General features: G+C 40.7%; 1 protein-coding gene across 4 annotated transcripts in view; it reads right to left on the bottom strand.

The window, feature by feature from the left end:
- LOC139937360 (dynein axonemal heavy chain 6-like) overlaps nt 1-25,367 on the bottom strand; it is a 69,665-nt gene extending 44,298 nt beyond the window's left edge. For all 4 annotated transcript variants that reach the window (XM_071932467.1, XM_071932469.1, XM_071932470.1 and 1 more), the window contains exons 1-29: nt 25,233-25,367; nt 23,872-24,136; nt 22,059-22,271; nt 21,400-21,650; nt 20,157-20,424; nt 19,529-19,663; nt 18,558-18,687; nt 17,843-17,984; nt 16,824-16,989; nt 16,181-16,428; nt 15,503-15,611; nt 14,854-14,974; nt 13,900-14,051; nt 12,972-13,124; nt 12,034-12,285; nt 11,366-11,494; nt 10,621-10,734; nt 9,710-9,853; nt 8,883-9,092; nt 8,322-8,639; nt 7,605-7,777; nt 6,653-6,822; nt 5,963-6,297; nt 4,490-4,771; nt 3,742-4,041; nt 2,512-2,665; nt 1,586-1,857; nt 943-1,155; nt 13-198 (exon numbers count right to left, since the gene is read on the bottom strand). In XM_071932467.1, the coding sequence (XP_071788568.1) occupies nt 13-198; nt 943-1,155; nt 1,586-1,857; nt 2,512-2,665; nt 3,742-4,041; nt 4,490-4,771; nt 5,963-6,297; nt 6,653-6,822; nt 7,605-7,777; nt 8,322-8,639; nt 8,883-9,092; nt 9,710-9,853; nt 10,621-10,734; nt 11,366-11,494; nt 12,034-12,285; nt 12,972-13,124; nt 13,900-14,051; nt 14,854-14,974; nt 15,503-15,611; nt 16,181-16,428; nt 16,824-16,989; nt 17,843-17,984; nt 18,558-18,687; nt 19,529-19,663; nt 20,157-20,424; nt 21,400-21,650; nt 22,059-22,271; nt 23,872-24,117 (5,586 nt within the window). In that variant the 5' untranslated portion in view covers nt 24,118-24,136; nt 25,233-25,367. The remainder of the gene's footprint in view (nt 1-12; nt 199-942; nt 1,156-1,585; nt 1,858-2,511; nt 2,666-3,741; nt 4,042-4,489; nt 4,772-5,962; nt 6,298-6,652; nt 6,823-7,604; nt 7,778-8,321; nt 8,640-8,882; nt 9,093-9,709; nt 9,854-10,620; nt 10,735-11,365; nt 11,495-12,033; nt 12,286-12,971; nt 13,125-13,899; nt 14,052-14,853; nt 14,975-15,502; nt 15,612-16,180; nt 16,429-16,823; nt 16,990-17,842; nt 17,985-18,557; nt 18,688-19,528; nt 19,664-20,156; nt 20,425-21,399; nt 21,651-22,058; nt 22,272-23,871; nt 24,137-25,232) is intronic.
- Nucleotides 25,368-25,707: the final 340 nt, after the last annotated feature.

The raw sequence follows: 25,707 nt of genomic DNA, 5'->3' as shown, positions 1-25,707 counted from the left end.
GTTTCTACTTACAGCTGATGTGATGCGGACTATAGTAGCCATCAGACCGTCCTGCCATTCAAGGGTCAGTTTATTGACCTCTCCATACAGTTCACCCATAGACACAGCTTTAGGGTTGAGGATGTAGGTTTTGACTGGCTGGTAGTATGGACTGTCCTCACCCGCCTTGTGAAGCTCAGTCAAGGCTTCTTGTAGGATCTGATAAAAATAAAAACACATTATTAATAACTAGAATTTAGTGTCTGTAGTAACAAACACCAGGTGTTCGGCTATCAGTGGGTCAGTGTTTGAATCAATGAAAAGAGTGTTGTTAATGGCTCGTCAAAATGCAAAGAAATCAAAACGAAAATGTTTTCTCGAAGTTTAATATGGAAATTCATCAAAAGGCATACATTTCAACCTAAAGGCCATTAAATTACGCCCTTTCAAAGCATTTTACAGGCACTTCTGGTCCAGACAGGTCAAAAGGTCATAGGAAGGAAGGTCACCAACATATCATGTTTTGTGAAGTAGGTAAAGCCCTTTCATATGATGCATAGATAGTCAAAATAGTTTATGTGGTTGAGGAAATTATGAACTTATGAAATAATGACGATTGACGACTGTAGAAGAGACAAACTGTAAAGGGGAAATGTATTTTGAAAACGCCTTGAACGCAGACTATACACGAAGCTACATACCGCGCTAAAGGGATGAGCACTGGAGCATGACACTACACGTGTGTATGTGTTAAATCTCTATGAACGACCAATGGAGAATTAACGTAGTTCTTTAGAAATGAATTTTGACATTTTCAACTTCCGATTTGAACCAGAAGAAAAGGTCAAAATGGGGTCATGTCTGTGAAGCATTCACGCAGTTTTTTATGACCTTTCAAATCCTATACTTAAGCAGCAGGTACTGCACAATTTAACAGATGTTAACTTTGCAATTATTGTGTACCTCATACGTTGTAGTCTTTCCGCCTCCAGTGGGTCCAACCAGCATGACACCGTGACGTACAATCATAGTCTCATACAGCTGGATCACCTTGCGTATGATACACTCCTCAGGCTGTAGGCCTTTATCGATCAGGCTCTGTACGATGAAACTCTGCAGGGTACCGTAGTCATGCTCAGGGAGAACGGAGCCGGGAAACAGATCGGACAAGATGCCCTGGAGGGGTGGTTAGAAGAAAAAATGAGATAAAGTCAAACTTGCTTGGAGACTGTTTTTACTCATCTCCCTTAACCCATAACAGCCAACAGCGGCGAGAAACAGCTCATAAAAAAAAACCTACATGTATAGCGGCCAAAAAGTGCCGCTATTTTAACTTAGGCCTAAATGAAGTTCATGACCGAAATTTTCAGTTGTTTTCCTTGTTTACCTACCGGCCAGGTAGTAGTTAAAAAGCAGGCCAGTTCTTTTCACAACTGAGAATGTCTCCCGAGTTCCACAAAATCTATTCCCGGTAGTAAAATGTAAAGCAAGATAAATTTTAAAAAGAACACAATCTACCTGGCAAGTATTGTGTAGATACACACATGGTGTTACCACACCAATATACAGATGTCATGGTCGTCAAATCTTAACTCAAACAACTCACCCCAAACAGCACAGCGTCATCGGCCAGAAACTTGGGCAGGTTACTGTCACGCAGTGCCCTGATGAGCACAATGTCCTCTCCTAGGTCAGGGTTGCCGCGCTTGAGCGCTCCGGCCATCACCAGGACAGATTTGACCGCACGCATCCCAAAGTCGTAGTGATCCTGCTGCGACAGCTGTTCACTGCAGAGTTTGTACATCTGGGTCATCTTACGAGCCAATGTCTTGGAGGACTCGAAACCTTCTGAGTATAGGATGACCTCGGCGATCAGAGCTATGGGTAAACAAATGGTGGGTATAAAAATGTTTGTTATATTTTCTTTAATTTCATGTTGACTTGCTGATCACAGACCATCGCAAATGGAGTTAAAGCAATTGGACACTTTCGGTAAACAGTATTGTCCAAGGCCCACACTTCGTGTATCACAACTAATATGTAAAATAACAAACCTGTGAAAATTTAGGCTCAATCGGTCATCGGAGTCGGGAGACAATAACGGGAAAACCCACCCTTGTTTCCGCACGTTTCACCGTGTCATGAGATGTGTTTAAAACAAATCCGTAAATCTCGATATCGAGAATTGATATTGTTTTAATGTTTTCTCAAAAAGTAAAGCATTTCATGGAATAATATTTCAAGAGAAGTCTTTCACCATTACCTCCTGTAAACCCTGTAAGTTATTTGTAAATCTGTTAACTTTTTTTGTTTTTGTCTGTTCCGAAAGTGTCCAATGGCTTAAAAAGACAAACTTGCTTAATTTCAGTCTGAAAGTTTACTGATTATGAAGTTCATGCTAGTACAATTATTTCTGTGAAATATTTATTTTTTAAATGAAGTCATAAACGAGAAAACTGTATCTGAAGCTTTAAACAAACGCAACAGGCCCTGGGAAAAGGGTTGGTACCCTCCCTATTAAGGTGAACTTACTGTAGTCTGGTACCATCATGGAGATCGGTCTGAAGAGAGCCTTCAGGTTATCAGGAAGCTCAGTACGGCCTGCATAGCCAGGATTCATGGTAATAAATGCAGCACAAGACGCTACTAGCTTGATCTCGCGTCCTTCAAACATGAACCGTGATACCTGAAAAAACAAGAAATCAAATATGGTCAACATTTATCTGTGAATTATTCAAAAAGTAAGGGATCGTTTTCAACCATTCAAAGGAAACACTCTATTAATATTGAGTGTATCCTTACATCTCTAAAAGATGCTATGTCAGATTTTTTGCCCCAAACATTAAAAAATAGATCTTTTTGAGTGAATAGTATTTCAAAGAGTATCACCCGCTCTAACAAAAAAAAAGTTTAAGTTTTACTTTTAATGGTCAGGAACCATGACAAAAATTTAAAACGTTTCTTATAAAACACATAAGAATAGGTCACAGGATATATTGTCGGGATCCCGACAAAAACTAATTGTGAGCACTTTTTTTCACTGCTACTAATAATTGGCTGACTTTTTTGAGCAATGGCTCAAATGAAAGCTATTAACTTTCTCATCCCCCATCAAAATACCTATTGAATTTTAAATCAAAATTTTGAGGTCAAATCTGACATAGCATCTTTAATCAAGCCACGTGTACTGTACGGTATACTTTTACTTAAGCGCATGGCAATGCTGCCAACATTTGCATCTTGCAGTCAGGGAGATTGTGTAAAATCATGGAGATATTTAAATTACCATTCAACATACTGTAATAGCGAAAAAAGTTTCCATAATCAGAGAGATTTTTTTAAATTTGTTCCTCAGCACATGGAAAGACTGGTATATTTTCAGGGAACTTTCTGCAGAATCAGGGAGAATTGGCAGCTCTGGCATTGGACATGTAAACCTGGTTTTCATTAACACCAAGCCCTCTCTCCACCCAAGTCCACCTCTGTATATAATCAACTTCTCATAAATATATCACCACAATGTTCCTGAAATTTTCTTTTTGTTCTTTGGGATCAAGTAAGAAATCACAGGGGAAACTGACTTGGTAAATATAAATCCATTTTGGGGTGGAGAAAAAACCCCATAACCGAGCAGAATTTCATGTGCTTTTGCTCGTGCTCCATAAATTGAACTGTGTATCTAGCCATAATGTAGGTGGTCTCCTCTCTCTTTTTCTTCAGGCGCTGTACAAAAAAGTGCAACAACTGAACTGTATATATTACCTTGGCAGCCTTTGCATTTCTGATTGTGATCAGCTGCTGCGCGATGACAGACAACACCTCAATATCGATTCGGTTGAACTCATCAAAGCAGCACCAGGCGCCGGACTGGGCCAAGCCGGAGAAGAATCGACCCATCATCTTGTAGTCCAGACCATCGGAACAGTTGAAGACCACGCACTGCTTGGCTAAGCCCTTGGCCAGATCCTTGGTCGTCTCTGTCTTGCCGGTTCCAGCCGGGCCAGCTGGAGCACCCCCGAGGTCCAGCTGGAGAGCTCCCATGAGGCACAGGTAACAACGATCCTGGGAAATGGATTACAGCAAAATAGATCCACATTATCAATCTGTAATATAACACGATATGCTTTATAAAAAGGTACTTCCTGCTTATACTCAAAACTGGATTAATTTGGTCAGCAATAGCTCACCAAAACCACGGCTTTGGGTCTGGCATAGGCTTCATCAGCCCGTTTGAAGTTTGTACCAAATGCATATGCTTAAAAAATAGCGACAGTTGATTGCTTGCCGTTAGAACCAACTGTATTTCCCATTATTAGTGCCTTTATTTATCCGCTTATTGTATAGTTTCTTGTAAAGTGCTGTAGCACTCAGTTTAAGAGAGGGCGCTCTATAAATGCATGTAATTATTATTACTAAAGCAACTGGAAAAACAAAAATTAACCCTAAATATTCAATACTAACAGCACCCAATAAAGACTGCAATCAGCACTCATTTTCCAAAGCAACTAACCGTCAACGGAGTAATGACCAGACGTGCTGAAGCGCCCAAATACTCGTAACCATACACGTACTGCGACGTGGACATCCGCACGACGCAGTTATCCAACTCCAAGTCCCAGTAGTACCTCATCTGTTTGACCCACTCGAAGTTGTTGGAGTTGTCCACCCCGTTCTTGACCATGCTAGTGATGATGTCGCGGGCGTGCACACTGATGGTGATGAGCGCGCACATAATGTTGCGTACGAGCTTGGTGAGGTCGCCGCGGACCATGGCTGCGAGACGGTTTAAACTCTGGAACAAGAATTGAGAAAACCAGACTTGATTGAGTCATCTCATAATATGTATTCCACAGAAGGTAATAATACAAGCATGTATAAAGGTTTATTTTTCCAAATGTTACAATGCCCTAATGGCTAATGCAGAAATTCCAGGGAGAACAATGTATTAACTGAACAGGATACTTAAAGATGAACATAGGCTTGACTTGAGTTTATGTTTGAACTGATGAGAAGGGGTGCGAGTATTGTGAGGTTGCGAGTTCCATCTTCTGGGTCCAACTCCTGAGCTAGTGCACTTTGTTAACTTGTTCATTTTGCCTGTTTTCAAATATTTAATTTGTTTATAGGATTTGAGGCATAGCATGTATATTTGGTTTGCGGTAACACCACGTGTGTATCTACTTGCCAGCTAGAGTTGTTCATAGAGAACTGTCTTGCTTTATTCTATTGCCGCCGAGTAGATAATCGGAGGTTCAGGAGACTTCTCAGTTCTGAAAAGAACTGTCTTGCTTTTTAACTATTACCAGCATGACCAGGGCGGATGGTATAGAAAATAGACTGGACTACTACTTTAGCTTATAGGATCGTAACAACTGTACTGCCACGGAGTCAGTTCTGAATTGGTCTGAACGTTTCGACTAGCTTGCTCTAGTCATCGTCATTTGTTGTTAGTTTTTATAGGAGATATTGGAAAAACAACTTGAATAATGCTAGAAGTTCTTTAAAGGAACACGTTGCCTTGGATCGGTCGAGTTGGTCTTTGAAAAGCGTTTGTAACCGTTTTTTATAAAATGCATATGGGTAGAAAGATGTTGTAAAAGTAGAATACAATGATCCACACAAACATGCCTCGCAATTGCGTGGTTTTCCTTTTACCTCGTCGACTAACACGTCGGCCATTTATGGGGGTCAAAATTTTGACTCCCATAAATGGCCGACCATGTTAGTTTGCACAGTAGAAGGAAAACCACGCAATTTCGAGGCAAACTTGTGTGGATCATTGTATTCTACTTTTAAAACATCTTTCCAACCATATGCATTTTATAAAAAACGGTTACAAACGCTTTTGTTTTGACCAACTCGTCCGATCCAAGGCAACGTGTTCCTTTAAGGACCTGCAATATGAACCTCTCCCCAATGCAAATCTTCGTCAATTCTGTATGCAAGTACACTGAAGTAATTCCATATAAGTTTTATAACTAACCTCAAAGTTCTTCAGCTCAAATTCTTTCATCAACTCGATGCGATCGCAATCCCCGTCTAGGATCTCAATCACGTCCCTGCACCACATCGTCTGCGCTACGGTCAACACCACCTGGGACGCGTGCTGTGTCACCCACTCCTCCAGAGGGCGGGCTTCGTAGTCGGTCAGCGCTGCCTTGGTGAGACGACGGAGAGAGGAAACCATGGCCTCTTCCACCTTACCCAGCCAGTCCTCTACGTTGCCTCTGGCCTTCAGGCCCTTGCCGAGGCCGACAACCTCGTTCTCCGGTGAGACCATGGCCAGGATGTCATTGGTGGATGTCTTTACAGCTTCCTCTGTAATATTGGTGGAAATAATTGAACTGCTGAATAGAAATGCAACTTGAGTTATCACTGCACTTTTGGTAGCAAACAAGGCTCAATTCCATAGAGCTGCACACAAAGAGCTAAGCACAACAAAATTGCGCTTACAAATAAAAATGTAACTGTGATGCTTGTCGAAAATATCAATACAGAAAAACAAACCGCCTTTGTCCTAAAGCAACAAATATGCTCTCAACAAATAAAAAATTCCCTCTAATTAGATTTTTTATATTTGGGTATGAATGGATACAAATATGTTTGAGAGTGCCCTCACGCGGTCAAAAATACAGCTTATTGGTTTTTTTACAAAGAGGTTGGGATTCTTTACCTTTGTCACCAGAGGGCGATATCTTTCCATCAGAGGGTTGAGCTCCCGTACTTCCAAACTCCAGCTTAGCAATAGCGTCGAAGCATTTTCTGAGATGAGGCTGGACAGCGTGAGGGTTCCGTGTTTGTGACAGAATCTCAAGCAACTCGTCGTTGGACAAGAAGTAGAACCTGTAGGGAAAGACAAAGGATTCATTACACCATAAGTTGTGGTTTGGGGTTCTTTTTGAGGTGTTTATGTTTGGTTTGCCGAGCTACTTGCCAAATGCCACCAAGAAGATATGGAGACATTCTCATGAAAAGATACTGATAATGATTGACTTTATGCGTACCATAGCATTTCTAAGCAAAAAAAGTAACTAATGACCAAACGTTGTGCTTTATACAAAGGGTCTTCAAGGACACAGATTGGACCAAAGCTGTCAGTTCAGAATGACTGACTGTTGGGTTATAGATACATTACTACGCGTTATTGTGACAACGCTTTTAAGATTGTGTATTCCTAATTGAATGATGGGGATTATTCTTCCAGCAAAGAAACAATTGCCCTGGATTTTTGGCAATAGGATCGTGTTCGTTTTCAATAACAGATGGTTCTGTGACGGTAGTAGTTTTCAGCCAACAATGTCATTTTCAGCACAACGCAGAATCATCCCAGGAAACTGTCTAAGAAATAGAGGGACAATCGCCCTCAAAGCCGACGCATGCGCAGATGATGCCAAATGTCATCATTGCCGTCACAGAACCATCCGTCGTCAAAATCAAAAACTCTCTAAGATCTCAAATAGGAGACCTCATTTTGAAAGGAGGCCTTCACCATGTTCACATGTGAGTTTTAATGTACATATCAACATTTATATTTGATTCATAGAATTAAACAATTCTAAAAACTAAAGGTACACTTTGCTTTGAAGCTTAAGAGACAAACTGACGCTGAGGAAATAACTACCCACCTTGGGAAGACGCATCTCTTGGATTCCAGGTAGGCTTCCAGACACTTCTGAATCTGGTCTAGGAGGGAGTTATTATTCTTGAAGGTCTCTAGAAGGCCTGGCTGTGTGGCGGCACGCATGGCCAGCGGGAGGCGGTTGGCTTTGCGCATGATTTCTTTCCAAGATTTGTCAACCTGCAAATAAACCCAAAACATAGATGAAGTTATGAATGACCTTGCGTCTAGCTAAGAAAACTTCATAAATGAAAGTTCTTACATACATTGTTTCTAAAATATTAAGACCTCGTTGTACTCAAATTACTAAGCTTGATTTTACAAAGAGCGAAGACTAATCTCAGCTGTTACTGACCAGGCTAGGATTCAAACACACATTCTATAAACTACAGAACATGGGTCCATTGCTCTAGATCGTTCAGCAACAACACCCCTACTGTGAAACGCTAGGCTATGCTACATGTATTTCATGGCTCTACTTAATAGCGGTACAAACAAAGAACCAGCACTTCCGGAAGCGTAAATGCACTTACGTCAAGGGTATTTCACGGGTTAGCGGGAAATGTTGGCTTGTGCACATGCCTACTCCACGATACAGGGCATTCTTCACTTACAAAGCTTGCGCAGTAATTCTGCGTTTTCCCTGTCAGCAGAGAACGATGGCGCGCATAATTCGGTGGTAATCAGAACCACGAAATTGGGCCCCTATCGAATCCAATCTTACCTGCATGAACATCTTAGCCTCAGCCGGTAGCTGCCTCTGAATATCAGGTGCACTGAAGATACTCTCTAAGTATAACCAGTTCCTCTGGCAGTTCAGCCACTCTTCCAGCGTCTCGCTGAACAGACCAAGGTTACGGACCCACTCATCTACCCTCGGCTTGATGGGTCCGACGTGACGGGAGCTGGCGATAGTAGACATGTTGACCTGGCTGTCGTCAAGGAGGACCTGAATCTCGTCTGTTCCACCCAATATGAACACGTCTTTAGAGTCACGGTGGCCGAGGACGGTGAATTCAGTTGTTTTCCAAGCATCTTCAACCTGAAATGATGGAAGTCAATAACTATTGAAAATCTGTGAAAATTTGGTTTGTTATCCTGTTTTTAAAAAAGAAAAAAAAGGTCATGCTCAGCAAACTGATGTGCTTAGCAGCTCTTAAAAACTAGACCCTGTTGACCAGATCTTGGATAGATTGGTTTGTTTTCAGGGAACTGTCTGCAGAATGGGAATTGCTCGCAGCTCTGACTCCCTACACCCTAAGAAAAGTTTCTGAGAAACGATTACCTTTTTAAGCAGAGTCTCGAGAGCTGCTTCACTTGACGCCTGCCCAGATACTTCTTCTATTTCCTCGGTGTGACTGAAGGCATCCAGGTTGGTCAGTAAACCCAGGGTGATAGAGTCCTCTGACTTGATGCTGAAGTTCAAGATGCTCTCGATGGCCTCCCAGTGACGTTGCTTCAGGGACGGGTTGCGCATGTTGGTGATCACCGGCAACTAAACACACAAAATGCGACAACATAAGTTTAGTTTTTGAAGAAAAACTCTCCCAAACAGTCTGATAGAAAGTTAGAAATAACAAGAGTGGCCCATACTGCCGGAGGAAATAGCAAACTTAAAGGTTGGGTCATATTTACCGGTAAATATTCTACAAATTAAAAAGCTTGTTTGACTGCAGCTGTTGATAGTAGTTATCTATTTCGAAGTAACATGGCGTAAATAAGTTTTTCACCAAAAAAACATTTTTATTTGAGAAACAGTTCAGCCAGGAATGTTTAATTTGTATTTACAAAAATCTGTCAATTTTTTTTTAATTTTATATGTTTTGTCTTCATATGAAAATTCCCCCTTTAAAAATTTATTTGGGGTTTTAGGCTCTTTTTATGCAAGAATTCAAAAGGCCTTCAGGCTGGGGCGCTGTATTACGTGTTAGTATTTTACATGTACTACATGTATTAATATCAAAGGAGATTTACACAATGTTGACTAGGTAGGTTTACTTGCACTGGTTACTGCAGTCTGTTTAGTGCATTTAATGAGACGAATGTTTCCTATAAAATGAAAATATAAATAAACATGAAATGAGAAGGTGAACAAGGCGTAGTGATATCTACCTTCTCTCTCATGCCCTCGACTCTCTCCTTCAGCTTAGGGACTACATGATTGGGAGGCAGACCCTTCTCAAGCTGGTGGACTGACTTGCCGAACCTGGCTACCGTCGAGGATAGCTCCTCTGGATCAAGACTGTCAAAATCACACTGTGGAAGAAGATTGGGATTTAAAGTACAAGATTTTGAACTTCCTCTAGCTATCGGGCAATCTTGGTAGTCTAGTTGGAAAGACACTGCTTTAGAATTGCAAGGGTTGTGGGTTAGAACTGCAAGGGTTGTGGGTTGGAATCCCAACCGAGTAATATGCCTGTGATTTTTTTATTTTGTTTTCACAGAACTTGGGAAAGTACCAAGTGTACAGTGCCTAAACATATTAGTGTAAGGGTAACGAACAAACAAAAAAGGCAGTCGTGAACAAGGGCTTCAAGGTAAAGGTGTTTAATCCAGATCCTTTGGGTATAGAAAAGTGGAAATCAAACATACTATGGTTTTAAAAGGGTCTACATGTACTTACTTTTTCCTTGCACAAAACACAATGTCCACAGATTTACAATAAACTAACACAGTTTGAAGAAAGCTTCCCTTTGAAATTTTACTTACATGTACTGAGGTGCTGTAGTTTTTGAGAAATGAGTAAAACAAATATGTTATGCTATGGTTTTGGTATAATATCACAACTGGTTAATGTGATTTTTCATGCTAAAACTTTTTTCGTCTCACGCGTGACTTGTTTGACTCATTTCTCAAAAATTACAGAACCTCAGTCCGCAATATTTAAAGGGAAGCTTTCCACTATCATTATCTTCAAACCCTGTAAGTTAAATGTAAATGTGTAGACATTTTAAAAAGGTACCCGAATCCTTTAACATGTTTGGCTTTGTAAAAGAGCAACAAATGTTCTAAATTAGACTTACGTCAGTCCACTGAGCAGCAATAGTATCCCATTCATCCAATGATTCCCAGAGTAACTGTTTGAGTTTCAGCTCAGCGTGTGTCTCTTCAAGCTCCTCGTACTTGGTCACCTCTACCTACATTCACACAAAAAACCCATCGATAATGATCAAAGACACTGGAAACTCCTAGCTTCAGCTGTTCCGCCTGTGTATATTTTAACAAAACTGTTAAAGTACAATATACAGGTACCTTAAAGACACTGGACACCTTCGGTAATTGTCAAAGACTAGTCTTCTCACTTGGTGTATCTCAACATAAGCACAAAATAGCAACATGTGAAAATTCTTACTCAATTCTTACTTTCGATAGTATAAAGTACTTTGAGAATTGGTATACAAAAATGTCCTAGTAAGAAATGTTAAGATGTACTTGCCCAAACCACTTTTTTTTTTTCATTTCAGCTGGTTTAATAGAATTAGCTGCTACAAACTGTATACCAACCAAAATGAGCAGAAATGTGTACTACATGTGCATGTATTTGCTGCATGTATTGTATGTATGTAGACTGTGCAAGTCTTGTGACTATTTGAACATTGGGACAAAGCGTGCAAGTCCGTTTCCTTTGCGTTAAAGCAATGTACATTGTATAAATATTTGAATACTCAAGACTTGCATGTTGCACAGTTATTTGTGGTGATCTAGCCATTCAATTCTGACATGGTGGATGACGACATGGCAAGCGACAAGTCATGACAACGGACTCACCTTGAAGTTCTTCTGATAGGACTTGTACAGGAAAGCTGTCTTCTGCAGCACCTCTAGTCTGGTTCCCAGCTTGTTCAGAAGGGCATTGACCTTTGATTGCTCAGCGTTGGAGTCCAGAATCATTGGGTTCTAGATGTAGCAACACAAAGAAGGAAAGAAAAATCAATTATCAAGCTTAGAGCTTATACAATTGCTGTGTAACATTTGCCTATTTGCCATTTAAGATCACAGAGAAATCAATCTTATTCAAACAGATAAATGTGCTTTCTCGTAACCCAAAATGAAAACTATGGGAATAAATCATTAATATGCCTCAAAGAGGATGAAACAAAAATTACCAAAGAAAGGGCACAAGCAATAAACATGCAAAATTGTGTTTCGTGAAAACTAAACATGAACATGATAAAAGTTTGATCAGTTTTCTGTCTTTCATAAGTCATTTTAGTATGGATAAACTCTCCATAAGAATTGGAAAACATGTCTTTGCCGCAAATCTATTAACACAAATTTAACAGTTAATCAATTTGATTTTCTTTTTTGTTTGGGGGTGGGGGGGGGGGGGGGTCGGGGGACTTTTTCTGGCCTATATGTTACTGGAAAAAGAGCAAACAGCCTTCAGGCCTTCTCCAGGCAAAGAGGAAAATATACACCCATCTTCCCAATCTCACCTGAGATTCCTGCTTGATGCTCTTGACGTCTTTGTTCAACTCTGAGATGTCCTTGTCTAGGTGGTTGCAGAACTTGTCCACGTTAGCGTCACGTTCGCCCACTGCCTTGTCGATGGCGTTGCGGACAGCAGTGACCGACGGGGAGAGGGTCTGGTAGACTGCAAAGTCCTCCGGGGGTGTCGGGACCGTGTACTGCTCAATCAGATCGTACATGTCTTTGATGATGATGGCTTCTGCCTCCAGTGGGTCGATCTAGGAAGAAGCAAATCAAGAAACTGAATAAAAAAGAAACTTTTTTCATGAGATTAGGCCAAGTTCGATCAGTAACTATTGTCAACCAATGGGCAACCAATCCTGCAAGGATTGTGGAGCTACGAAGTGTGGGACTAATTCCTATTCATAGCACCATGTAAGGGTTTAAAAAGTGTTGTGGCGCAATATTCTGCCAATCCAATCAGGAACACTGAGCTAGCCCATTCTTGTGCGCTGGTAATTTTTACAAGCATTTCACAAAGTACAAGACCAACGGCTTTATGCCCCATCTGAAGATCGCAGCTATAATTAAAATGTCTGGTTACACTACTGATGGCAACAGAAAATTTCAATTACAAACTTCAAACCATGCAAACTGGTGCCCCGAACAAAGGTATTAAAAAAAAAAAAAAAGAAGAGCGCCAACATAAGGCCTTGTTCTGAAAAGACTACACGAGTTTCCCTTACCCTTTCCTGAATCTTTTCCAGGAAGGTGATGGTTGGTAAGATCTCCAGCTTGTACTGAGCATCCTGTTAACTTTCCAACTGGTGCCCCGAACAAAGGTATTGACAAAATAGGGAGACCGCCAACATAAGGCTACACCACTGTCATAAATATGTGAATGTTGCAGTTTCAAATCCCTCCCGGTCCATTGTTCTGAAAAAACTACGCCAGTTTCTCTTACCCTTTCCTGTATCTTGTCCAGGAAGGTGAGAGCTTCCACGAACTCCGTAGTGGTGGTTGGTAGGATCTCCAGCTTGTACTGGGCATCCTGTGCCTCAGCGATCAGCTCATCTACTCGCTTCTTGGCTAGTTTGGGAAGCATGTCGTTGATCACCTGGTGGTAGGGTGAGAAATAGGATGATTATGTGAGGTTTGCGCTATCTGTATCTGTTGAATACTGCAACAAACTCCTCACAGGATATAGAAGTAGCAGGTGACACCATGTGTAAATCTCTTCCTAGTGGTGTTGGTTTCTGAAAAGAAACAGGAGGTTGTGGCAGTGTCATGGCCGAGCGGTTAAGAGCACCGGATTCAAGCACTGGTGTTTAATCAGCAGGGTGTAGGTTCGGATCCCAGTCGTGACACTTGCTACACAAAATTGGGGAGGTAGAGCTTTCTGTTTCCTGTTTCAGCCCTGTTTCAGCCCTAGGAGTAGTTGCAACGGCCTCTGGAACAAAAATAATTGTAGCCCACACCTTGAAGTGGCCTTCAGGCTTTGTGTGTCTGGGGACTTGCATAAAAACATAATAATAGTAAAAAAATCAATAAAAAAATCAACATTTTGATCAGTTTTCTCTGGCAGGAGAAATAGGATGGTGTTTAACCTTTTAGATCAGCACGCTCTGTATTACCAAATAAGTTTTGTAGCTAACAAACGTTTTGAGGATTTACCAAACATGTTCAGTGCCGTTAGACAATACTATTATAAGCTAAGCAAGTTTTTTTGTGCTCACATGCTTTATAAAAATAGTCTTGGCTCTCGTTATAAATTTGTAATTATTATTGTTATTATATTGGATAACTAAAGCTTAAAACATTCACCGAAGTTCACATTATTATTCGCTCAGCCCAAGTCACTCGTGTACAACTCTTGGGGGTTTACAACTTACATATAAACAGCGCATGGGAGACGGGATGAGCTTGTTCCTCATCTGCACAGCATCTACCATCAGCATCCCGATAGCACGTCTGAGTACGATAGCCTCGGCACCAGCGTGCTGTCTGTTGTAGCGTTCCAATGCCTCAGAGAAAAACTCCACATCTGCAAAAAGAGAACAAACAAGTACATGTATATGCAGAGAGTGGAACATAATAAGAGAGTGTACCGAACGTCGGATTTGTTTTACCAAGTATTACACAAGGGGAACTGACTGGGTCATAGTTCAAATAATTTGGGGTTGAACAAGGAAAAATGGACCAGCGCGAAACTGGCAGGCAAAATGCGATAAGCCATTTTGAGGTAGGCCCTATAGTGGACACAATACTATAACACTATTAGGTTTGGGTAAATCTGATCATACCCAAAACTATACAGTGCAACCCAATAGTGTCCACCATTTCTCAAAAGGGCAAATGGAAGTATGCTTCAAAAGAGGCAAGTGTAACTTTCTTATGTGGTGTACAACTAAATATTTGAAAAAAAAAAAAAAAAAAATTGCATTCCCTTACAGTGATCCCCTTAATGCCGCTTTGTAGGTTGTATCATAAACTTTGGTGTGAGCCCTGGCTACTTAACAGTATGGTTTCTGACTCGCAACCCCGAACAAAATATAGAAACCCCCATCATAGGGCTAGATAGCTCAGTTGGTAGAACGCCGGCACGTTAAAACAGAGGTTGATGGTTTCAGTTCTACTCTAGTTAACCTTTTCTTTGTTCAACCCCACATTATTTTCCTGTTTAGCTAACAAAGAAAGACGGGCCTTGGTTGTTGTTGGTATCAATCCTGCTCTAGTCAACTTTTCTTTGTTGAACTCCAATTTAATTTCCTGTTTAGCTTACAAAAAGAGAAGGGCCTTTACATAATGCTATCAGAGAACTACACAGCTGTGTCAGATTTTCTTACCATGATCTTGTTCTCTCATGGCTTCAATATCCAGGCTTTCATTTTCTCTGTAGAACTCCCTGAATGGTTCAAAGGTGTCTGCGTACTGCTTGGCTGCATCAAATGCTTTGGTAATACAGTCCTGAGAGAGACAATATAGGTCGGATTACTCCAAATCAAACTCCTTTTAACCCTTATTATGGCAACTTTAATCGACTGTACACTGTATCCCGTTTAGGCCTCAATAAACATCAGAGCTCAAGCGGGGTATAGTGCACAGTCGACTGTGTACAATACATGTACCCTGTTTGAGGCAAAATGGCAACTTTGAGCAACTATGTACTTTACCCTGCATGAGTCCCAATGGCGACTGTAGATGACCAAGATGACGCCCCCTAAAAAATCACTCAAGCCTGAGCAAAAAGGTCTTTTGTTAAAAAGCTGTGGTTTCGTTAAGCTAACTTTGGTTGGAAAGAGAAAGATCAGATCTCCTCAATGATGTTGGTTGGAAAGAGAAAGATCAGATCTCCTCAATGATGGTAAAATAAAATAGGGTTGGTCTTCATGCAATCCAATCTCATTGGAGTGGAAAGATCTAAAAAGACAAACAACTATGCTTATTCATCCAAACCAACCGAGAATGAAATACAATTTTCTGAAAAGTACTTACCCTGAGGCTCTGAATGACTCCTTGAAGATGTTTGTCATCCTCAAACATCGCTGTAAGACTCGGTCCATCACCGGCAGTCTTCTCCTCAAACTTGCCATTAATAATTGGTCTGTAAATGGACGATAAATAAATCATGAATACTCTCAGACTACCTGCCACTCAGAACTCACTCGTCCTTTTTTCTTTCCAATAGTCTCCTTGCAAAACGCACAACGATTGCTTACCACAGAAAATTACCTTACCAAAATATGTCAGCCATTTCTTTTCAAATCTGACCAGGACTTTTTGGGCCGAAAATCATAAAGCTGCAGCCAAAGTCACAAAGAGTTAGGACTAATCTTATCTCGAGTTAGGACGACTAACTCCTCCTACATGTAACTTACACATGCAGGATTTATCTTAAGGTCTGCATGCTATCAGTGCAGGGTTGGGACTCGTTTTAAGTCCTAAGATTAGTCTTAAGTTAGGAAGAGTTTTGTGAAAATCGTATAAGTAAAAAACAAAAAGTTTGCTTAGCTAAATCAAGAAACCAGCTTAAATTCCTCAAAGTTTCCAATATTGCCACTGAGTCCCAACTCATTCTTTGTTGCTTAGTTGAGAAAGCAGTATGAACACTGCTTAGCAGCTATAATTCTTTCAAAAACATTCAAGTAAAATAAACAAAATGTTTCATCCTACCTCGTGAATGCATCAAAGTAATTGTCCGGTACCAGGTTGATGACGCCCAGCACGCAGTTCTGGAACTCTGAGATGACCTCGGCGATACCATCCTGATACTCATCCAGCTCCGGTGCAAAGAGGATCTGGACGGGCTCCAGGACAAACTCTGTCAGGAATAGCGGCGTAAGGGAGTGGTCGATGGCGTCGTCGTGGAAGCCGACTGTGTTGGTCCCTGCCATGGAGGCAGCAGCCAAGGTAGCTGTGCCCTGCTCCAAAAGAAAATAGGAATTGTTTAAAAGGCACTGAACACCTTCGTAACTGTCAACAACCAGTATTCCCACTTGGTGTATCCAGACATATGCTCAAATTTACAAATCTGTAAAAACTTGGGCTCAATTGAAGATTGAAGTTGCAAGAGAATAATGAAAGAAAAAACATCTTTGATGCACAAATTTGTTTGCTTTCAGATACCTAAAAGAAGGCTTTAGGTTTGAAGTCTTTTAACAGGGAGCCATTTCTTACAATGTGTTTTTTAATATACTACCAACAGCTCTCGATTGCTTGTTAAAAAAAAGGTTAGCAAGTAAGTTTGTATGCTACATTGTAATATGTATTTTGAGTAATTACCAAAAGTGGCCTGTGCATTTAATAATAATATTACCTTATCTTCAGCATCCTCTGTCTTGTCTTCTTCTTTGCCTTGTATCTGAGCCTGAGATGGGGTGTTCTGGAGCTGTTCCTTCAGGTAGTTCAGTAGCGTGGTGACCGAGTTGACGGCCAGTACGTGCATTGTGTTCACAATCAGATAGTCAGCAAGACGGATAAAGCTACAGGCACAGACAGACAGACAAACACCACGTTATAAAACTATGTAGGTAACAATTATAATAATTTGGGGGGGCTAATCATCCTTACTCACAGCTAAGAGCTGAATTGCGAAGAACGCGGCTACAACGTGTTGAGAAGCAGGCATGCAAGGGCGCCTTTGGCTGCCAGCCACATCAACCCATTATGACCACGAAGCACAGCCAAGATCGAAAGTGTTTGATTTTTCCCGAGGAAGGAAAATCGGATGTTCTGGAAAACCCTCGTGGCACAGCGGAGAACCAACGCACAACTCAACTCACATATGGCCCTGTCCGGGAATCGAACCGGGGTCACCTTGGTGAAAGGCGAGCGCTTTACGCACACGCCAACAATGCCACCCAGTTCACCTCTTGTAAAAGCAAGTATAATATACCTTTCCAGTTATTGTAGGGGCACAGCAATTTTCCTCTGGTAAGGGACACTTCTTATACATGGAAAATGTATGTTTGTATTGGAACTTTGCAAAGGGCACCACACACAAAAGCACAGGGCACTGCGGCAATTGCTGTGGAGTGTTATGGAACTTAATGCCAAGTTTAACTGAAATGAATTTCAACCGAAACAATTCAATTCAGTTTCAATTCAGTAACATATATAGTTTTTTTTACTAAGAGAGATAAAGAGGGTGATGATTTCAGAGAATCATTTAAACTATTCCACTTTTATAGACATTGATGTTGTTAAATCAAATGAACAAATTTCCTCTAGCGCTACTACGAGTGTTATATGCATGAATGGTAGACGTTAAGGTAAAACAGGAGTTTATTCAAGAAATCCACCATCCGAACCCGCATCAATCATGAAGTGACATACCATGTGAGTCGTCTGCAGTGACTACGTTTATTGGCCTGCTCGGTGTACGTCATTTTGTCTGGCGCGTCCCCATAGATGTCCATGTCAAAGTTACTTTGCATCAGATAGCTTGAAGCAGCGGTGCCTGGGGGACCACCCTCCTCTGTGACGACAAAATAAACAGTTATCATTTAACAAGAAATAGATGGCTGTCACAGTAGGCAGGTTTCATTTTTTATTTTTTTTTCAAAATAAAATTTACTCAAGTGTGAATCTTATTACATGTATGTGGCACAACCATTCTTGTACACACTGAAACTTGTTTTGAACATGTTGAAATCCACTCTTCAACAACACCAACAAAGATGTTCCATGATATCTGTTTTGTTCCTGGAAAAGCTTCCCCACATCACATAGGCATATATATAAAAAAATAGTTGACATTAGACCTTTTGTAAAATTTACTGATAGTCATGAGAGGAAAACCCCCCAGAAATTTACACATAATTAGATTTCCCGCTTGACAATTCTAGCAATTTGGATTGAAATTTGGAAACAACATGATTGTGATTGAACATGTTGTCCCAGAAATGCAATTACCATCCCTAAACTATGTCCGCTTCTTTGAACATAATGCCAAAATACAATGGTATTTTTTTCTTCTTTGTAACTAAAGTTGTTTCTGCATCTTCTTCTTCTTTCTTTTGTTGTCATGTTATTTTGTCTTTGTTCTTACCTCCTCCAGGGCTTTCTGCATCCAGGAAGTAATCATCGGGAGTAAATCCTGCCTCTAGAAGTGCCGTCCGACACGCGCTACGCACAACTTCCTTCACCAGCTCCCTGAATTCAGCCAATCGGCCGGCAACCTGTAAGTATGGCATTTTCATCATTTTCTTAATTTCCACTTTGAAATTTTTTTTTAAAAATTGGACTGATCGTAGGCCTATAAATGCGATGATAGTTTGTTACTACTAGAGAAGGGATGGATTTCACAAAGAGTTAAGAAGACTAGTCATGATTAGTCTTACCTTGAATTAGCGTGAGTTGCTTGTCCTACATGTTACTTGCATTTAGGACTCCTAGGAGATTCAAAAACTTAAGGCTAGTCTAGCCTTAAAATTTGTAAATCTCCAGGGAAAGTGCACATATACTCCTAAGTCAGGACTAGTCCTAACTCTTTGTGAAATGAACATGAGAGCTGGCAACATTTGCATCTTGCAATCAGGGCGATTTTGTACAACAATCAGGCAGATACTTAGAATTACATTCAACATAATGTAAATAGGGAAAAAGTTACAATAATCAAGTAGATTTTCAAAATGTGTTCACCACAATATGGAAAGCTTAAAGATTGGTTTATTTTCAGGGACATTCTGCAGAATCAGGGAGAGTTCATCAGACAGCTTTGCAAGAGTCACCCATTAGTGGGTTCCAGGGCGAATGCTAACAATTAATTGTTACAATATATCTTAGTAAACATGAAACAAGTGGGTAGAATTCCGAAAGTTAGATTTACTGTTTTGAAAATGTACTATTGCCTTTTTTTCCCAGCTTTCCTTTTTAATAATACATGCGAAAGCAAATTTCGTTGAGGCAAACAATCCCCTACACTAAAATTGTGAAGCAAATAATTCTCCTTTTTGCTTCATGCATTTCACGTCATTTCGCATTTTGCACAGGAGGACCTCAAGTGATCGCAAATCTTACCTCATTGAGCTGAGCGAACTGAGCGACGGTAAAGTTGTTCAGAGTGTACGTGTTTCCTTTCTCCACCTTGCAGAGTCCCATGTCACTGATCCGATAGCACATCTCACGCACATTTAGAAGTGCTGGTCGCAGTGACTGTCAAATGAAAACAACCTTAAGTTAACCTCAGTACAGTGTTGCCTTGTCCAAGATGGATGCAGTGCTAAAGAAAGATATTTGGCACTGGACAACTACATATGTTTGGTTGCAGTCCAGTGGTAGTGGGTTGACAGGCCATGCTGCCAAGCCACAGATTGTTATAACATTTTGGCTCCTGTTATGATGCTTGGGTCATTTCACTTGTATTTTGTTTTGGCTACAGAATAATTTACTAGATTTGTAACACTGTAGACTACTACCTGGGTATCAACATCCTTTGTCGAAACACTATAAAAACAGCATTTTATATGACAACTGTTTTTCAAATATTCTGCTTGCCCAAAATAGAAAAACACAATGATTAAATGAATTCACCCAAAAAATGGTCAAAAAGATTTATTTTAAGTAAAGAGTTTACAATTTTGATATAGATCAGTAGGTCCTTCCCATAAAAAAACTGTTTCTGTAAATGGTAAAACATTAGACTCACCGGGTTGACAATAAACAAGTTCTCCTGCAGCTGCTTCTTGCAGTTAGCGATCTTCCGCGAGGAAACGTTTTTACGCCACGTCATGAAGGCCTTCCACTTGCGGAACAGTGCAAACGTGGGGATCTTGATGAGCTTCATATAGTACATATACTCCTGCTCCCAGCGGTCCAGGTCTGTGAAGACGGTCTCGTTGGGCTGCATGTGGGTCACTCCTTTGCGGCTGATGGTGTAGTAGTCACTGTGGTTTATCCCATTGTGGTCGACGATTCTGTAGAAAAGTGTCCGTTGGTTTAGTACAAATTTGTCTAGTCTGTTGTTAAAGCTTTTTGTGAAGCACACTAAAGGGTTTCACAAAAATAGATTAGGCGCTATATACGCCTCTCTTAATACTTATGCATGACGTCATAATTCCTACCCAAAATGAGGCTATGGGCGCACGTTCCCCATCACTTGCAGTGGCTGCGCCCATCGCCTCGTTTTGAGTTAGCATTGTGACGTACCGCTTGCATAAATATTAAGAGAGGCGTATAAGTGTTTTATTATTAATGTTATGTATCATTGATAAAATGCCGCCAATAAAACAGAGTGGTGTACCCCATTGTGGTTGACGATTCTGTATCCAAGAAGGAAGTTATACACCTGGCTCAGTATAAATTTCTTGTTCGATGCTTAGAATGCATTAACGATTTATGCTGCAGCTAGATAGTGCACTAAACACCACTGTGGTCAAGTTTTAAGACTGCATAACTTTCCATTAACAAGGTTGTGGGTTTGAATCCTACCAGGTTTAATGCTGATTTTACAATGACTAGAATAAGAATAAGTATTGTTGTCTAGTTACGGAATCACAATTTCCTGATTTGTGCAACTCATAAACATAGACAATAAAAACCACAAGGGAAACTGACTGGGTAAATTATGAAATGATTTTGGGGGTTGAAAAAATAATTGACTAGAGTGGGATTTGAACAAACGACCTCCGGATTAACGTGCCAGCGCTCTACCAACTGAACTATCTAGTCCTATAATGGCGGTGTCCGGAGTTTGTTGGTTCGAATCCCACTCTTGTCAATTCTTTGTTTAACCCCAAAAATCATTTCATAATCATAGACGTTAAACAAATGTTTGTGTGATAGAGATTGGCTGATCAATGGTACATGTAGCTCTCTGGTGAAATCAGCCCCAGGTATTTTAAAGAATGAAACTCTAGAACATTATACACAAAATAAAAATGTGTGCATACTTGAGGTTGTACGGATGGTACAGCACAGATGCTTTCGGGACTGCTGGTGACATGTAGAGAAATCCAAGTTTGGGTTTCTGTCGGACAAGTCGTATGATCTCACTGATGTCTCTCATCCCTTCCAACTCCTCTGGACCCTGGGAGATGGGAAGGTTGACGGTGGCACCCCTTGTATGCCCCGGTCTGGGACTGGTGGGTTTGGGCTCCTTGGGTGGGGTCGGTGACCTGAGCGGCCCACCAGCGAAGGATTCCTGCAGAATGCAAACACATACACGCAAAATCATTACTTAGGTATGTAGATTATAACTATATGTATTGTGTCGTTGCTGAGGGGTCTACAGGTAGTTTACCAGATCAAAGCTCTGGTGTTGTCAGCAGCAGAGTGTCATGTGTGTGGGTTTGAGTCGTGGTCATGACCCTTGTGCCCATGAGCAAGGCACTTTTACCACAATTCCAGCATAAAAAGTTGGGACTGCTCTGTCACCCAAGCTCCTAGTTGATGATACCTTCAACCATGTCAACTATGAACTCTAGTATGTTTAGTAAGTCGACCCTTGTGTACAATTTTTGAATGTTCCTTAGTCATATTTGTTTAAAATCTAACTCCATTTTTCACCCGATAAGTCAACCTCATCATTTTCCGTCTTAATAAACTGTACCTGTTTTTGTCGGAGTTCATCTGGAAGATCGGGTAGCGGGGTGGCACTGGGTGGCCTCTCTAAGGGCTCCACAGAGTCAGGGCGTCTCAGTTTCTTGGATTCAGGCTCACCCTGAGATTGAGTATTGATCAGACCCCTTGCCACCTGCTCTTCTGCTGCTTTGCGTCGGATGAACTCCGGCTGATTACGCTCCTGAAATCTAGCAAGGCCAGGCTGTGTGGAATCAAGAGAAAGTTTTGAGTGAAGCAAAACGAAAGGTACGATAGTAAAGCCCTTCTCACACCGCGTTATTCTCAAGCCCTTGCACACTTGGATCGCTTAACCTTTCATCTACCCCAGCAAATGGGCATCATACCCAGGAAAATAATTACCCATTCTCTGAGTAGGGTAAGCGGTAGCCCCTTGGGCATTCATGAATAGTACTGCTGGAACCCTGATCGGACTAGAAAGCTAGGCAGGAAGGATGTGAACGTGCGTCTGGGCAACGATGGAGCAGTAAACAAAAACTGGGATGAGAGACACAGTGTGAAAAGGGCTTTTAAAAAGCAATGACAAAAATGTGGATATCAGCTTGGATGAAAGGACATCCTTTTTGTCAACTGCCGTAATCTTTACATTAGCCTCGGTCCTAATAGAAGGTCCCTGACTAATTAATTTGCCCTTATTTTCCAAATTAATCATTATATAACCGATTTCTGCATAAACCGTGCAAAACCTGCATTTCAGAAAAAAAAGTTTGCTCTATGATCCAATTTATCTGATATCATCATCACAACTATCGTGGTAGCATCATTTTGGGAGTTTATGTCCTTGTGTGTTACACAGTATAGACGATGTGACCTCTGATGTCACTCGAAAACCATAGGTTGGCGCGCATACCGCCAGGCAAAACCTTTGTGTTTTGGCAGCCAGCTAGAAAGTGCATGCAATCTTACCATGACAACGCATTTTGTGTTTGCCCGGCGAAACATGACGTGTTAGTGTTTTGTCAACAGAGGGCGGTTTGAATGTAAACATAGGTCACATCGTCTATAGGACGAATTATAAGCGATATGTCTTTAAAGCAAATGCTATCTAATGTAAACTTTCTAAAATCATTACAGGAATTGGTCTCGTACTTCAATAATCAATAGGTAGCTCAACATACCTTGCAGGAAATCAAAACTGAGCCCCCTAGGGGTGTGATAAAGTGTCTATAAGAGCAGAGTATTATTATTAAAGTCACCTGGAAGTGGTATTATGGCAAAATATAGCTTTTGTCAGTTAACTATGTGTTTTGATGAGTGGAATATAAATAAACAATTAACTAAGGTTTAAAAAAATTAGTTTCCTTGTTTTTTACAAATTTGAAAATAAGCCCGACCCGAGAGTGTGCAGTTTGTGATGGCAATTGGGGCGCGATGAACCGCATGCAGTGACAACACAAGATACCTTCTTTGACCTCCCCACTAGCTGGACAAATTGTTGGGATGGCGTCATGTTTTAGAAACGAACTTTTCTCTTTATGTCAAAATGTGTAGTGTATTCCGGATTCTCGAGGCACGACGGCTCAAAGTGTTTGCTGCACAGCGCTGGAAAAGACATCGGACCGGACCTTTTTTGCAAACTGACCCCCATCTTTAGTCAGCAGCAAAACATCTGTTCAACATTGCCGGCAAAAAAATGTAGGAAAATTTTTGTTGGGAAACCTACAAACTCACGACTAGGACTTGAATGTACTTGCACAATGTGTGTTCGATAGAGGCAAAGTCTGCCTCGATTGACGTCAAAAAAGCTGCAGATTTTTGTGTTTGAAAACTAAATCAAACCTCACCAGTGGTTCCAACTTGGTAGAGGTGGGCTTTGCCCGGGTGATCTTCTGAGCTGGCGTTATCCTCTTAAACTTCAAGGCTGTCTTGTTCTCTGATACCTGTTTGGGTGCGTATGAGTACAAGCGCTTCTGAAGCTGGTCCTGGTCTACCCCTGGGAGTCCGAACGAGTGGCCATTCATACTCCCGTTCAGACTACCGTTAACATTGTTGTGCCGCTGCGCGGCTGCGTTATTCATGGGCTGCGACATAATATTTTAATGGACGGATCTGTAGAGAAAAACAGATTTCATTTTTATACATGTTATAGAAAGCAAAACAATGTGAAGCCAATAATAAGTTATTGGTGTTCTGGGTTAATTCTGAACTATTTCCTCTACTTCCCTTTAATTTTATTAATTTTCAAGAGAAACAAACAGTTAACTTAATTGTGTATAGTTACTAGGTACAAGTTACTAATTTTAACTAGTTTCTTTTTTAAGGGAGCATGAATATCATCTTGACATGAGGATAATTTAAAGGCAATGGACAATATTGGTTAATGTCAAAGACCAGTCTTCTCACTTAGTATATATCTCAACATACGCACAGAATAACAAACCTGTTGAGCTTGATTGGTCGTAAGAGTTGCGAGATAACTTTGAACGAAAAAAACACCCAAATGCCACACAAAGTTGTGTGCTTTCTTATGCTTAATTTCGAGACCTTAAATTCTAAACTTGAGGTCTCGAAATCAAGTTCGTGGAAAATTACTTTTTTCTCTTAAACTACGTCACTTCAGAGGGAGCCGTTTCTCACAATGTTTTATACTACCAACCTCTCCCCATTACTTATTACTCCATTTTAGGCCTACCAAGTGAGTTTTTTTGCTGATAATTATTTTGAGTAATTACCAATATAGCGTCCACTGCCTTTAACACAAAACACAGAATCAAATTAGTGATGAATGTATTTTTTTTTAAGTAATTTACTTTCTAAATTCTAGCAATAAACATTGACACTGACTGACTGACAGAATGATCTTGCCGAGAAATCCAGGCAGTTGGCGGTTTCTCTGGCTACATGGTCCTTTCTTTATTTACCACCAGCTACTTTTAAATCTGTTTTTTTTTTCTTTGAGCAAGTTTTGGCGACTCGTACTTGGGTACGAGATGACCCGAACAAGGTGCCGAAGTGACCGGTACCCGACATACGCACCATCGCTCCGTCCGAGCGATGAGTCAGGTTTTAAAAACTAAAAGTTACATTACAAATTGTAATACAACTTACAAGGAATCCCCACCTGCCCACAGCAAAAGTATTATTTTAACAACTGAGAAATTAACCAAAATACATAACAATGCAGCATCACTTGGAAAACACTTACTTCTGATAACTGTTAAGACGGTTTTCCGGTAAAATGTACATCTTTATCTTTCAAATAATTGTTTGTTTACAACTAAATTCGTTTCAATCGTCATTCGTTGACCGCCATGTTGATTTACTTTACAGAGCTCCCAGGCAACGGAGTTTCAGTGGTACGCATTACAATTTGCGCACATCACAACAGCAGAAGCTTTTTTCGCTGGTACCTTGTCATATTAGGCTGCACCATTGGGCCGGCTGCACTAAACGCTACACACTAGAAAGGATCCGATGTAATCGGTAGTCGTCAAACGGAGCAGTAATACGTAGACTCGCTACAACTCTTTGAGCGTTTTCTCCCTCAGATTTGTTTGTGTATTTTTTGTATGGTATAGATGTCCCGATGTTTTGGAGTTTCGCTCTTTAGTTCAGACATTTATTTTATTTATTTTTATTCACTACCATTAGTATGCAAAAGGGTCATGTTTTATTGCTGA

The sequence above is a fragment of the Asterias amurensis genome, chromosome 5, assembly GCF_032118995.1.
Source record: "Asterias amurensis chromosome 5, ASM3211899v1".
Lineage (NCBI taxonomy): Eukaryota > Metazoa > Echinodermata > Asteroidea > Forcipulatida > Asteriidae > Asterias > Asterias amurensis.
This window is presented reverse-complemented; position numbering and strand designations above follow the sequence as displayed.